Source organism: Lagopus muta, chromosome 4 (assembly GCF_023343835.1).
Source record: "Lagopus muta isolate bLagMut1 chromosome 4, bLagMut1 primary, whole genome shotgun sequence".
In the NCBI taxonomy this organism is placed as follows: Eukaryota; Metazoa; Chordata; class Aves; order Galliformes; family Phasianidae; genus Lagopus; species Lagopus muta.
The window spans coordinates 1,817,701-1,833,254 of NC_064436.1; the positions used below are offsets into that span (position 1 = coordinate 1,817,701).

General features: G+C 43.6%; 1 protein-coding gene across 1 annotated transcript; it reads left to right on the top strand.

Moving 5' to 3' along the window:
* The first annotated feature begins 923 nt into the window (after positions 1-923).
* NPY2R (neuropeptide Y receptor Y2) lies at positions 924-7,206 on the top strand. Its single transcript, XM_048942941.1, has 2 exons — positions 924-1,411; positions 4,201-7,206. The coding sequence occupies exon 2, from the start codon at positions 4,226-4,228 to the stop codon at positions 5,381-5,383; it is 1,158 nt and encodes a 385-aa protein (XP_048798898.1). The 5' UTR covers positions 924-1,411; positions 4,201-4,225; the 3' UTR covers positions 5,384-7,206.
* The last annotated feature ends 8,348 nt before the right edge of the window (positions 7,207-15,554 follow it).

A 15,554-nucleotide genomic window follows, 5' to 3' on the forward strand; every position in this document is an offset into this window, starting at 1 on the left:
GCTGACAGATCAAAAAGCAAATCCCACAATTACACTGATTTGGGAAACAAAATAAACAGAGGTAAGAGAACTGAAATTCCTGGATCTTTATTTAGCCATCAAAGAAATCTATTTGGCAATAAGCTAGGAGCTTTCCATTAACAGTCTCAGAAGGGCTGAAGGACTAACAGCAAAGCCCTTCATCAGAGACAGTCTGAATTAGTAAAGATCTTAGGGAGCTCTCGAGACGTGTTTTGAATTTCAAAACTAGCCATAAATTGCTGAAGTTAGTCCTTGATACCCTACTTACACTCTGTGCTCTAATAAGAGTGTAATGCTGAGTTACAACCAAAGCAGAGATCATCACCTTTGGCCAAGAAAGAGCCCCACATTCAGAAACTCTTCAGGATGAAAAGGAGGTCAGAAGAGGGAAGCTTATGTTGCTGATCTTCGAAGCTACCTGAAATATTAATGCAAACAGGAGATGTCAAGTAAAGCAGCATTCCTGGTCCGAACAGCAGCTTCTGTAGGAAGTTTGGAGGAGATCTGTCCCAGCACCAGCACAGTAGCTACTGAGTGAGTGTGATCTTTGGGTCCTTGTTTTTTGGCAACTACAATTAGGGCCGAGGCACTGCTTGTTGAATCAGGCCCTCCAGGCACACGGAGGAGCCCCGTCTCATGGTCTCATGGTCTAAGTTACATATGAATACGGCAAAACGCTAAAGAGATCTTACTGATGGGATGTAATGAAGGCAGACCCCTACATGAAAGATGGCAGTGCTGGCTGGAGCTAGTCCTCAATGAAGCTCCCTGACAAGAGAGATTTTCGAAATATTTTGCTGAGCACAGAGCTCAAGTTGCTCAACAGCAGCTGTTGTCTTTACTTTTGCAGCCTTTCAAAGAAATACCAACTGTTTCTTTTGCTCCAGGTGGAATACACAGATGTTTCATTCACCCTCACACCTGCCCCGATAACGGGCATTTCTACTTTTCTTACGAGGAGCTGCAAATCTGCAAGCTGGGTCTCTGGCAGCTAAGGATTCCAGCGGCAATTCGGAGCAAAGGCGTCCTCTTTACACTCATGATGTGGGAACACTAAGAAGCAGAGAAGAACAGCGAGCGCGGACCCTACTTTAGCGGAGCATTTCCCCTGCTAAATCCCCGCTCTCTGGCTCGGACAGCCGCCGGCCAAGCCCGCATCCCCCGCCCCGCAGCCGGGAGAGGCGGAGCCGCATCCCGGGGCTGTGCGCGGCGCTCCGCCCGCCGGGCGCTCTGCGGGAGGCAGGGAGGGAGGCGGCGGCGGCGGCCCTTCCCGGTCCGTCCTGTCCCATCGTCCCGCCCCGTCCCGCCCCTCGGCATGCGGGGCCCGCCGCTGCCCCCGCCTCCAAACTTTCAATGGTGCCCCGTCGACCGGGAGGAAAGAGCCGCTGCGGTGAGTGTGCCGGGGGAGGGGGCCGGGGAAGGTGAAAATGGGGCTCCGAGGGCGCGCCCGGGCTGCGTGCGGTGGGAGCCGGAGCCTCACCTGTCGCCGAGGCGGTAACTCCGGAGCTGCCCCGGTGCCGCCGTGCCCGGAGCGCCGCGTGCCCGTGCCGTCACGTAGGTGCTTTGCCCTTTCTGCTCGCTTGCTGTCGGAACCGTTGCAAAACCTCCGCCGGTCTTCCGAGGAACTTTCGATACGATTTGATGCCCGCTCCCGAGGGAGGGTCTGGGAGAAACTGGGGAAAAATAGCTCGGTGCGGTGGGTGTGCAAATAAACGCCATCGGATGGAGAGTTTTGCTAAGAAGAACGGGAAGGGTCTCACCAAATGCTGTCTGATCTTCCTCAGGCTTCCCCGCTCTAGGACAACAGCTGATTCTTTGCCTACTGAATGTCCTACTGGCGATTTTATTTCCCATTTTATTTTGCTCCTTCCTGTGTGCCCAACTCGTCTGCAGACACCAGTGGTCCCTCCTCCCACCTTTGGTCACACAAGACCAAAACGCCTCTCATCAGCCCAAACGAGGCAGTAACAAACTGAATAAAAGTGGTGGAACAAAAGAAGGCTTTGCTAAATAGTATGTTTGAAGTAGGAATCATGAGAATTCAGAGACAGGAGAAAATAGCAAAAATGTTTTGGGGAAGAAAGGGATGCTGTCTTCTTTTTGTCTGAGTTCCATCATCCCCCCTGGATCTGTAGAAAGCAAGGGAAAACTGAAATTTGCCTTCCCTCTCACACTACTACAACAGTGTGTAAATGTGCCTTTTGTTTTTGCAAGGAAAAAAAAATGATGAGATCTTGGAGCACCTGACAGTTCTGAGACCTCGCTGCTTTATCTCTGCTTCCCTAATACATGTATGTAAGCAAAATTCTTGGGTGTAGATACACAGGTTGAAGGAAAAAGCTCAGACGACCTCTGAACATCTGCATTGCTTTGGCTGTGCAAATTTTCAGGGATCTTTTACTTTTCCTAGCTGGTGGACTAAAGGTGTGTTGATAAGGAATCCCATCTTGCTACCCTTGCTTACACACGTAGTCAGTAAGTGATTACATTGCTCAAAACTGTGGGGTAAGCTTCTACAAACAGCAGCACATCTCAGCTGCACTGTTAATTAATTGTACAGAAATGGTATAGCATAATTAAGACCAGTGCAATCTGGGGGAAAATAGCTTCCAGTATGTGGTTGATCTGTATCTTTTGGAAAGAAAGGAAGAAAGGAAGGAAGAAAGGAAGAAAGGAAGAAAGGAAGAAAAATAGAAGGCTTGCACTGAGAAATTCTTTGGGATGTTGCGTGGTATGAAAGCAAAACACAAAGGGCTTGGTCACCTCGTGGCAGACAGTATTTGTTTCTGTAGTAACCAGTCACAGGGTAGAGATGCACATGTACAGCAATTTGGTGAGGAAATCACACCTAGGGATGTCGCTGATACATGTCAGTGGAGACACAGGTAGGAACGGAGATCTGCAGTGAAGTGGATGTGATTTAAATCACGATCATCACAGATAAAAAGGCCGCATGAAACCACAGGTTTTAACAGCAAGAATGTTTCTTTAGGCAGACCTGAAGTCAAGCTGGACCCATATGTGACATCTGATGGCAAGAAAGTGACATTACTTCTCTACTCTTGCTTTCCTTGGGGCATGTATGAATAGCAAAGTAGAGCACTCAGGTTTGGCTTTACCCTCAGTGGCAACCAGTGGAGTTCCTTCTGTGAGCCCACTGTGCACTGACATTTTCTTAGTATTTTCAGAGGTCAAACATGGAGCCTCCATGTGTGTGGTGCTTCCTTACCGTGTCACCCAAGGTTTGCAGAGTCTGCATGAGAACAGGCACATTGCATATAGGGCTGAAGTCCCTATATGAAGACTATAAAACATCCATTTATCCATCCATACCTACTCTGTATTAGGGCAGTATAGGTTAGCTGAGCAGAATTTGGCTCAGCCTGTGTGGGGAAGGCAATAAAATGTGATTTTTGATGCAAGTGGTGAGATTCTTACTGACATTAGAAGGGGAATGATTTGCACTTCTCTGTGACTGCAGACAAGAACTGATGGGCAGCATCCAGGGAACTGCGTTTTCTTAAGCATTAGTCAAAAAGGAAATATTATTTGTATCTGAGTTTTAACTGTTTCTTGTGTTAATTTCAGCATGAATAGGTTACACAGTCATTTCAGAGAAATGCTGTTATTTCAGTTCTGCTAGAGTGGTGCTTTTGTTTGCCTTGTGGCACTTTCTTGGAAGAAAGTTTGTTAAAGAAAGACATCGATATTTAGTTCTCTGAAACTAACATATAGGAATTTGGAAAGAAATGCTTTCCATTAAGGAAAAGCTGGAATATTATTATGCTAATAACAGTCTGGATGGTGCCATTCTATGTAGAATACCATGGGTATTAGTGAAAGTTTTGTGCTACATAACTACTACACTTGGGTAGCGGTTTCTGAAAAAAGGATACACTGCCCAGCTGGATCTTAATCCTGCTGCATTTACTTAGGCAAACTTTGTCTTTGAACTGCTTTTGAAATCTGTCCCAGTTTTCATGCCTGAATAATATTACAGGATTGAGCTTGAAATGAAGGCCAACAGAATTTAAATATATTAAGACAAGTCTTCTCTTAATTGTGATATGTAGAACGTAGGTTAGAGGAGAAAACTGCTCTACCTTTAGCTCATTACTTCTTGTCTTAGCCACTGCAGACTGATTTCTCTGTGTGTTCTTGTGTTGTTCTGTTTTTCAGGGACAGAGCTATTGCTACTGAAAAGATGGGGCCCCTGGAAGCAATGGGTGAAGAAAACCAGACAGATGAAATGAAGATGGAGTTGTTCACCAAGCTGTACTTGCCAAGATACACCACACCACTCAATGAACTGGCTCTTGACCCCAAACCAGAATTGAAGGACAGCACGACGCTAGTTGAGGTGCAGATAATCCTCATCTTTGCTTACTGTTCCATCATTCTGTTGGGGGTGATCGGGAACTCTCTTGTGATCCACGTGATCATCAAGTTCAAAAGCATGCGCACGGTGACCAACTTCTTCATCGCCAACCTGGCCGTGGCTGATCTGCTGGTGAATACGCTGTGCTTGCCTTTCACTCTAGTTTACACACTATTGGGTGAGTGGAAACTGGGCCCAGTCTTGTGCCACTTAGTGCCTTATGCCCAAGCCCTTGCTGTGCACGTGTCTACTGTTACGTTGACTGTGATTGCCTTGGATCGACATCGCTGCATTGTCTATCACTTGGAAAGCAAAATCTCTAAGCGTATCAGCTTCCTGATCATAGGAGTGGCATGGGCAGTCAGTGCCCTGTTGGCAAGCCCTCTGGCCATCTTCCGCGAGTACTCGCTGATTGAGATCATTCCTGACTTCAAGATCGTGGTCTGCTCTGAGAAGTGGCCAGGGGAGGGGCAGCTTAACTACGGCACCATCTACAGTGTCTCCATGCTCCTGATCCAGTACGTGCTGCCTCTGGCCGTCATCTCCTATGCCTACACCCGCATTTGGACCAAGCTCAAGAACCATGTTAGTCCTGGGGCGGGGAACGACCACTACCACCACCGGCGTCAGAAAACCACCAAGATGCTGGTTTGCGTGGTTGTTGTGTTTGCTGTCAGTTGGCTGCCATTCCATGCCTTCCAGCTAGTCAGCGATATTGACAGTCAGGTGTTGGACCTGAAAGAGTACAAACTGATCTACACGGTGTTTCATGTCATTGCCATGTGCTCAACATTTGCTAATCCCCTACTCTATGGCTGGATGAATAACAACTACAGGACGGCCTTCCTCACAGCCTTTCAGTGCGAGCAGCGGCTAGACTCCATCCATCCTGAAGTGTCAGCAGCTTTCAAAGCCAGGAAGAAACTGGAAGCAAAGAAGAGTCAGTTCCCTGGAGACTCTTTCACACAACCTACCAATGTCTAAGATTTCTGACTTTAAAGAAGAAATGCACATGTTGTGGACGAAGGAATAAATCCATTCTGACACATGCATTTTTAATGCATAGTTTTACTCATAAAAGGTGAAAGAAAAGAGGCAGGCAAGTCAAGGCAGGTGATATGATTTGAGGGGAGTAGGTTGGCACCACGAGGATGTGACCACTCAACTCCAGAAAAATAAGAGAGATGTTTTGTTTGTGGCTGTCTATAACATGGTAAGAGACAACCCCATCCCTCCCATCTCTACTTGACAAGTCTAAATGACAAAGGCAGAGTTTGCTGCTTTGGCCGTAGGAAGGTAAATGGCTGTTTTGTAGCACAGGAGTACTGCTGATGGCAGCAGGCAACTTGTATACTGCATGTAGAGACCAGGGAGTATAGAAGTCTCCTGGAAGAATGAAGCCTGTCTGGGGAAAATGGGCTGTGCTGGTTAAAGCTCAAACTTTTCAGCCACTTTTTCTCCCACAGGGAACTTTTGTGGAGATAAGGAAAATAGATACGGTACTGTTTCTGACTCGCACTGAAGCACTTCAAACCAGAATATCCTGAATGGATTAGGGGAAAGAAAAAGAGACAAGGAAAAAATACCAAATTTGGTATGAAGAAAGGTAAAGGTGGATTTGGGTCAGTCAAATGGGGTCAAAACTCATCCTTTATGAATTAGCTATGGTTATGTTGGTGAGAAAAATTGCAAGTCTGGGACCTCATCACTAATTCTCTGCTGATCCCTACCTTTAATTCCACATTTGGAAGAGCTCATAAACACAGAGCTTTTAAGTGGCATTTGAGGAAGGAGACGCAGGCTCAGGTCTTTTATGAGCACTTCATAAACTGCCAATATTTTAATTTTCAAGACCTGCTTAAATGTCTGACGTGTTATTAACTCCACAGGCTTTGAATTGTTGCTGCTTTTTCCCTGCGTAATAAAACAGCAGATAATTTTGATCTTCTGGAAAGGCTGCTAGATGCCAATGTACTTTTTCTTATTGTGGTGTTATGTCACACACTCATCTCATCGTGGAGCTTTTTCCATCTTTAGCTTCAGTAAAAATTGAGAGCATCTGAATGAGTGTAACCTAATAACAGTATGCTATGTTTATGCGATAACTTATCAGTTATTCTGCATGCTGTAGTTAATAGTTAAATTCCTTTTTTTGCTCAGGTATAAAATTTTAATCTGTTTACTGTGCTGTACACAGCAATGTTCAACTCTTCAGTGTCTTTGTTTAGCCTCTTTGAACTCATTAAAAAGATGAAGAAAATTTCTGTCCGTATTTATTCCAAGCTACCCTGCTGCTTATCAAGAATAAAAATAAGCGTGATAGTTTCACTTTGAGTCTCTTTCCACAGTTACATTTCAGCTGCCTCTTTTTTTTTCTTTTTTCCCCCCAGTTTGTCTGTGTTCCTAGATGGGCTGTGTTCTCTCTTAGAAATTTTAAAACATCAGAACTCCAGTACTGAAGTGTTAGCACTGTAGCAGCATCAGATATTTATCAAGTGGAGAAATTCAGCTTTACATAAGCAATATCTTGCCACCATTCTTTAAAAATCCATGAAATCATTTGGACTTGGCTTTTTCATGAACAGAGGAGGGAGGTCTAGCAAATTAGCTAGTATTTATTCCAGGAAGAAAAAGTATCCGTCATTATTAACCAGTTATACAAACATAGATCAATTCTCAAACGTGCTTTCATGATACTGCCCATAAGTTGTTTTTGTCTAAGTATTAATGAAATCCAAAATGTAAGCTTGAAACGTTTATTGGAGTGGAAGGATTAAGAAGTGTGCAGTGATTGTGGACATCAATCACATGTATCAGTTGATTCTGAACGCTTCATCAAAAATGCATTCTTTCCACAAATAGCATCCTGCATTTAAAAAGCAAATATTCTTCCCCCACCTCTGGTTAAAAGTTGTTTCAAACTCTTTTCTGTCTGTTTGAGTGTGATATATAGAGTTCTGAAGTAACCATGACAGTGTGTGCTGAAGTTTAAATTGCTGGGCTAATTCTCAAAAATTTTAAGGCTGCTGGATGAACGTGATTAATCAGAAATTACCTTTCAATCTATTTTATGGCATCATTATGAGCTTTCCCTGCAGCCGTTGTGCTGTGACAAAGTTGATGCACTAATTTCTCACTGTGCTTTCCGTGTGGAGAAAAGCACTGCACTGATGCCTGCTGTAGGGTGATGGACCTCCACACAGCATTCCACTGTGTGCTGTGGACTCCACATCTGCCGCACTGGGGTTCACTGTAGAATCCCTCTGCATTGTAGGAGCATTAGAGATTTTCTCACCAAAAGCAATCAGGTAGCAACATCCCTCAGAGATCCCCTACATCTCAGCTGTCAGAAGGATGTGGAGAACCAGGGTTGGTCCTCATTTCCCTCTAAGAGAAAAGAAATCTACAAGCAAGCAGTAAGCATGAGATTGAGGGGTCCGCAGAGAATCCCCTGTTTTTTCTGAAGTGCTTTGCTTGAAATAGGAATCCAGACCTCCCCATTCACATAATTTATGTGCTTTAATTAATTTTTAAAAAGCACTATCTCCTTTTCCCACTGAATAAGTACAATTTTTATACAAAGCCAAGCAATGCTAGCAGCACTACTCATTTAAGAATTTGCAAGGAGGAGATGGGACACCTAAAATGAAATGTCATCTCTGATCAGAGCTAGAATTTGAACTGACATGCCTCAGTTCTCAGGAGAATGATGTAGCCACCGCACTGCAGCCTCTCCTGAGGAAGTAGCATATATCTTCTTAGAGGTGTCTTACTGTATACAAAGCAATTCAACATCTAATATGATTTTATAGGTGAGTGGTTATGAAGTTTGCATGGTACCTGGGTTCCAAACATGGATAGTATTGAAGTTTTCACCCCAATCTGTTCTTCGTGAATACTTCTACCATAAGGCACTGCATTGCAGGCAGGAGGACAGCAAGGCAAGCAGCACCATGAATCTTCATGGGACCTCTGCATGGGTCTTACTTGAGACTCTCCTTTGGGGCTGGCTTATAGAAGGGAAACCTACTAACCACATAGATCTCATCCAATGTTATCTAGGCTCTTAGTTACTCAGCATTGTGCTGTACGCCTCCATGAGGATGAGCATCTCCACATAGCTTAGCCACAGCAGAATTGAGAAGGCACCTCAACAGGAATTTCAGCAGAATTAAGTTTAGGTGTATAAGCAATTGAACAGAAGGGGGCTTGCACAACAATTGGGTTAGTATACACAGTTTCAGTATACAAACTGCACAACAGAGCTGTGCAAATGGGCTTTTGTGGGGAATAATTGGCAGCTGCCCCACAGTTGGTATAATTGTATCTTGGATATAATGTGTAATGGACATCCACTGCCAAAACGTTAATAGCACTAACATTAATAACCAAATAAAAACTATTATCTGCATTTTATCTGTCAGTCCTCAAAAGAAACATGGAATTTACAGATTAATATAATCCATTTCCTTGCTTCATAGTTCCTAAATTCCCTCGAGGACTTTTCTTATATTAATCCAGATTGACCTTAAGGGATAAATTTTGTCTTTGAATCCCTGTGTTATTTACCTGGTACTATTATTATGAATGCCACTCCACAATACAAGAGCTGCTTTGTGGCAAATTACAGGTTCTTTGCCCTAAGAAGCTCAGAGATGTATGTAAATCCATGCAAGGTTAGTTGTGTAGAAGAACCTCGTTTTTAATACTGCATTAAAACTGCTTATTTGTGTAATCAGTAGTGATTTTCATATCTCATCTTCATGTTTTGAAGATATTAAACCAGATATTATTTAAAAAGGAAATTATACAAAAGTGGTGAGGAAATCTGTAGCTGAACTTAGAAAGCCTGAGAATGAACAGACACCTCAAGGAGTAGAGAAGAGACACAAGCAGGGTCAGTAGGATCATCATCGATTTATAGACTTTCCTCCTCCCATTTGTCTGGGCAGTGAGAGAAACGTGTTGCAATGAAACCAGTGCAAATGAAAACACCAATCAATTGTAAGCACAGAGCAAAGTGTTGCCCAGGGAAACTGAGGAACTGCAAGGGGAAACTCCTGCGATAATCTGAGCCTTAAAGTTTGTGTCATATTCTCAGGCAAGAAAATCTGTACCTGTACATTATTTTACCTAGATGCAAAATAGGGAAACAACTCTGTACTGTTGATGTGCCAGTACATGGGATGAATAATGCATCTATATCCCTCATAAAGCTCATTTCAGATGGGATATATGAGGAAATTATTGCTTGTGCTTTCCTCTCTCAGACTTCGCTGAGCTCCTCTGAAAGGAAGAGAGTATCAAGCTGTAAAAAGAAAAGATTCTGGAATTACATGTCTGGTGATATAGGTAGAATTTATTTGAAAAAAGAACCAGCAAATAATTATATATTAGTTATATATATATATAGTATATATAATTATATATACATTGATGGTAATGCATAAGAGAAACAGACTGTGGTTTGCATCTTGGACCAGGAATTTGCACAACTGGACTTTATATGAAACAGTTACTTGTGTGCTTCACAGCTCTCAAGGAATACTCTACTAAACCTACACTAGGTGACATTTTCAATAGCAGAATCTATATTTAAACATACTTGGGGACAAATTATTTCTGACCCTTAAGGGCTGCACACAAAAATAAAGGCTGGGTGCAATTCCCTTTTTACTGCTGTCCTCTAACGTTAGAGCTGTTAGTACTCAGCCACATCTCAATTTGCAGCGCTGTGATCTTTGAGTTTACTTGAGGTAACCAAGCTGGTGAAGCAGGGATCAGTTTGCTTGGTGTGGTGGCACTGCAGCCATGGCAGAGCTGCCCCAGGGCTGTCTCATCCCATTAGCTTAGGGCTAGCCTTGGTACCTCTCACAGACTCTAGCACTGATGTGCCTGCAGCTCCGAAAGCAGTGGCCGCTTCATGATACATGACCAGAGTGTGAAAGCTGCTCCTTCAGCAGCACTGCCTTCCCCATGCCCTCATCAGCAGTCCTACTCATAGCAGAAAGAAGCTGGCAGCAAGATCCACTGGGGAGAATATTTTACACCTAAGAAGTGATCTGGTCCTGAAAAATGCACCATCTGACCAAGGGTGATGCCAAAATACAAATACTTTAAGGCAGAGCTGGAGGCAGCCATGCTGGTATAGGAGTGTGCAGCAGCATGATCCTTCCTTGGCTGCCACAGCACGGAGCATCTGCTGCTCTAGGCACTGCTTATGGGAGGGGGTAAAATAAACTTAATACTCCAGAGAAGCTGCCTCCATTTAAACCTGGTATTCCAGTGTCAGATTTATCTCATGGGTCACAAATAGTTGATTCAACCTACTCCCTCAGTTGCTGAAAGATCTTGCCAGGTTTCTATATATCGTACACTTAACTTGTTTGTCAGAAAGCTCAGTGTTTTGTTTTTGCATGAATATCCTACAATGCTATATATATATGTGTATATATATAAAATTTAAAACTACACTTTGCAGTGTATAGTTCTTTATCTCAGAGGTCCTAATGATTTCCTCGCACTTAATGGGGTCTCCACTGAACCTGTGATGGGTCTGTAACAATGGAGGAGTGTTACCTGAGTGCAGGCATAGAATGATAGATTCGTTTGAGCTGGAAGGGATGTTTAAAGGCTAATCCAACTACCCTGCAATGAACAGGGACACCTACAGATAGATCAGAATGCTCAGAGCCACATCCAGTCTGACCTTGATGTCTCCAAGGATGCAGGACCTCTGCTTGTGCAGAACTGCACAGGGTGCATGCATTCCTGAGGCCTAAAGCAGTTCAACTGGAGGGTGATTATTCTGAAACGAGGCCTTAAAACAGGTCTGTAAAAATCAAGTTTCACAAGCAACACATTTTAGGAGAACTACAACATTACTTACAAGAGTTAATCACACAAAATGAAAAACAGGAATTCGTACTTAAGATTATTAAGATGCCTAATAGCAAAAGCTGGAGACTAGAGATTCCTTTAATTAAAACTTGAATTTGGCTTTATCAATTTGCTGATGGCTGTTCAGCCATCTCTGGAGATGGGAAAACGAGGGCACAGACAAGGAAAGCGTGCTTGGTATCGTATGGCCACGTGCACTGTTTGCAGCAGTGCCTGTGTGGGTGCAGCCTCTGTGCCAGATGGCTGAAGGCTTCCACACTGCCTGTGGGAACAGGCTGGGAGTCCCTTCCATTTCAATTACTTTGCTAAATAAAACAAGAACAGAGAGAGAAGCTGAGCAACATGCTCCTGGTAGTTGACAGCATTTTGTTAGCATTCTCCCTGGCACTGCTTGGGCTGTACCAACTCTCCAAGACAAAGATTGTGGACGTTTCCAATAGGCTGTTCCCAGTGGATTCTGCAGATGGTTCCCTCTGTCCCATCACTAAACACTCTGACATGCCCTCAGTGCCATCTAAGGATCCACAAAACTCTGAAGGCTTCAAATAGCACAGACTTTGTGGGAAAGTTACCATTACCTCACCATGGGGCCAGGAGTACAGTACCTGGCCAAGTTTTATTGAATTATAGCCACTGTATACATGTTTTCTCTTTTCATGAAGGACATTTTCCATCTTTCTACAAGGAGTAAGCAAATTCATAGGCAGCAAGGATTTACTTGAGTACTGCACTTTTGCTCTGACCTAACTTGGCAAATAGCTGTGGCTGCTGTGAGCAAATAGCAGAGCTGCTTCTAGGATGCTGTGTCTCTCTGAAAGCAAAAATATGAAAACACAATTCATCTATCTCCTTCTGTCTGTGTGACCAACCTGATTCATTACTGCTGTCATTTTTTTATTTGCTTTGTGCAGCTACTATTCTGTGTATGCTTAGAGACAGCAGTTACCAGCAGTAGAGAGACATGGCAACACAAGAAGTCACAGAGCATATACTACCATGTATGATATGCAAGGGGTCAAGAAAGCCCCTCTGGGCAACCAACCAGTTCCTGCCTCAGGGGATGGCTGGTAACACTTCAGCCATACAGATACACAGTTTATGGTCTCTTGTAGAGATCATATGTGAGTCATCTTTAGCCAGAAAATTTAAAAAATTGCAATCATGAGCAGAACGGAGAATGGAAGAAGTGTTAGAATACAACAAAGAGAGCTTCATTGTGTACAGCCGGTTCTCCTTTAAAGTGGAAAATCCATGGTTAACTCAGTTAACATTGAACATAGAGAAAGAAAAGGAGAAGAACTCATTATGTTCAGTAATCTCATTTTTATTTGCTTTCTTTCTACTAATGGTGAAGCAAAAGGGCTGCTATCTAACTCTGTGTATAATTGATTACCAGGACATAAACTGAAATGAAAAATAATGTTCTCCATAATTGCTATTCAAAAGCTTGAGCCTGAAAAACACTCTAAAAGGATGTATGCAGGTTTATCAGTCCTTTTCATCATTCTTTCCTTTTTAGAACCAGTTCAGCTTGTGCTATGAATGCTGATTTTAGACATCAGAAATGTCTATCTTACCCACCCTTAAGTTAGCTAGAAACCCCAACAGCGTGCTCACATATTATTGATGAACTGCTGCCTGGTATCTCTCATAATCACTTCTTCTAGTTCAGTCTGTAAGATCTGGCAGTAACTTCCTCTAATCCTACTTTGTCTTTATTATTAGCTGTTCCTGACAAACTCTAAGAACACTTCATAATCTCATATGCATGTGTTGAATATGTATGATACAGCTCATTTCTGGCTTCTCTGATTTTCCATAGTAGAATACAGCTGTTCCAATTAGGAAAAAAAAAAATAAAATACAATCTTTTATATTTATTTCTATGTTTCTCACTTCTCAGAGTTATAATAAAGGTGATAACAGAAACTCTATATCTCCATGAGTTTATATACATGAGTGTACTGTGTACTGTCCATGAGACTAGAATTTCGGCTACATAACAATTAGATCTTGATTTCTATATAAAAACCCCACATCCACAACTTCAACAGCTACTTGAAATCACTAATCAAAACCCAATAATGTGACACAAATAAAGCAGCAGAAAAAGCTACGTGTTCTTGGCACAAGAGCAGGATAAGGCAATCTGGACTCTTACCTCCTTACTGCAGTGTGTCTTAAGAGATGCTGCACTTTGACACAAGGTGTGCTGCTCCTCTGATTTGTCCTGTTAAACACAGTACACTGGTCACTTTCAGCACACACTCATCACATGGTCTCTACTACTGAAGAACAGCTTCCAGGTGGGCAAAATATACAGTGAATGTGATAATGACAGTAGAGAGTATAGAGGCCTTGACATAGCATCCTGACCCCCACCCCTACCTTCACCTGTTGCTCCTTTCCCCACCAAGTTTACAAGTTGTGGAAGATATTTTTCTCTTGGGACCTACAAGCGACAGTCTTTCACAGGAAATTTTCCAGCTCCATGTCTCTACAAATCCAAAACAGCTGACATTTAAACAGCCAACAGTGCAAATAGAGCTACAACTCTATCGCAGCAGGGCTTCCTGTTTAAAGCAGATAAAATGCTGACTTGCTGAAGGTAATGGAGAGCAGGCTTCCTCAGACATAGGAAAAGCTGTAGTACTCAATGAGTGATTTGCCTCAGACTTCACTGGTGGTCAGGCTCCCCATGTCTGCCAGGACCCTGAGCCTCCAGGTGTGGGTGAGAGGAACAGATTCCATCCCGCTCTTAACAGTGGAACAAGTCTGAGCCCTCCTCATGAAATTGAATGTATGTAAGTCCATGGGGCTGGATGATATCCATCCCAAGATTCTGAAAGATATTGTTGATGTGGTTGCTGAGATGCTCTCCACCATATTTGAAAAATCATGGCTGGCTGCTGAAGTTCCCAGTGAGTGGAAAAAGGGAAACGTTACTCTCAATTTTAAGAAAGGGAGAAAGGAAGATCCAGGGAACTGCAGGCTACTGAACCTTACCTCTGTGCCTGAGAAGATCAAGGAGCAGATCCTCCTAGAAGCTACATTAAGGAGCATACAAGATAAAGAGGTGATTCGAGACAGCCAGCATGGCTTCACCAAGGGCAGATCGTGCCTGACTAATCTGGTGGCCTTCTATGATGGAGTGAGGCATCAGTGGATGGGGGAAGGGCAGTGGATGTAATCTACCTGGACGTCTGCAAAGCCTTTGACATGGTCCCTCAGCACATCCTTCTCTCTAAATTGAAGAGATATGGATTTGAAGGATGGGCTGCTTGATGGATGAGGAACTGGTTGGCTGGTTGCAGCCACAGGGCTGTGATCAATGGTTGTGTGTCAGGTGGAGGCCGGTCACAAGCGGTGTCCCTCAGGGGTCGGTCTTGGGACCGGTGCTCTTCAGCATCTTCATCAATGACAGATGATGGCATGGAGTGCAGCCTCAGCAAGTTTGCAGATGGCACCAAGCTGAGCGGTGCAGTCGATGCATTGCAGGGAAGGGAAGCATCCAGAGGGACCTGGGCAGGATGGAGAAGTGGCCATGTGAACCTAATGAGGTTCAACGAGGCCAAGTGCAGGGTGCTGCATTGGGTCGGGGCAATCCCAGGTACTGATACAGACTGGGGGAAGATCTCCTTGAGAGCAGCCCTGCGCAGAAGGACTTGGGGTCCTGGTGGATGAGAAGCTGGACCTGCACACAGCAGGGGTTGGAACTGGATGATCATTGTGGTCCTTTTCAACCCAGGCCATTCTATGATTCTAAAACAGTGAAGGTTAGAGCACTCATGCCTTCTTGTGTTCCCATGTCCATAATTTCGGGTTAGACAGTTCATCCATCTTTCTCTACTGAACTTTCGCCTTTCTTGTATCTGTGTTCCTTAGGGAAAAGTCAGATCAAAGAGACAATTTTTTTTCCAACACAGACAGAATTGAACCTCTGATCTCTGTACCACTGGGTGTGTAATTTTTGGGTTTGGTGTCCATATCTGAATTCTCACGAGCTAAAGTGCTTTCTGCTAAAGTTTGGTGGATGAATACCAGTTTCTGCTACCAAAAGCACCTGAGAGATAGAAGAAGGCAGATCTCAATGAAAAGTGATTCTGAATTCAGGCTTCCAAATACTTCCTTATACTCTTTTGAAACTCTCTGCATGAGCAACTTACATGCATTTGTAGTTCACATAGCCTAACTCCTTAAATAGCATGGAAGAACCAGCAGCATCCAACTAAAGTTTCATGGGGCCTACCCCAAG

What these genes read in the sequence shown, in the direction of transcription:
- NPY2R (XM_048942941.1), top strand. Translation starts at nt 4,226, where the DNA reads ATGGGGCCCCTGGAAGCAATGGGTGAAGAAAACCAGACAGATGAAATG.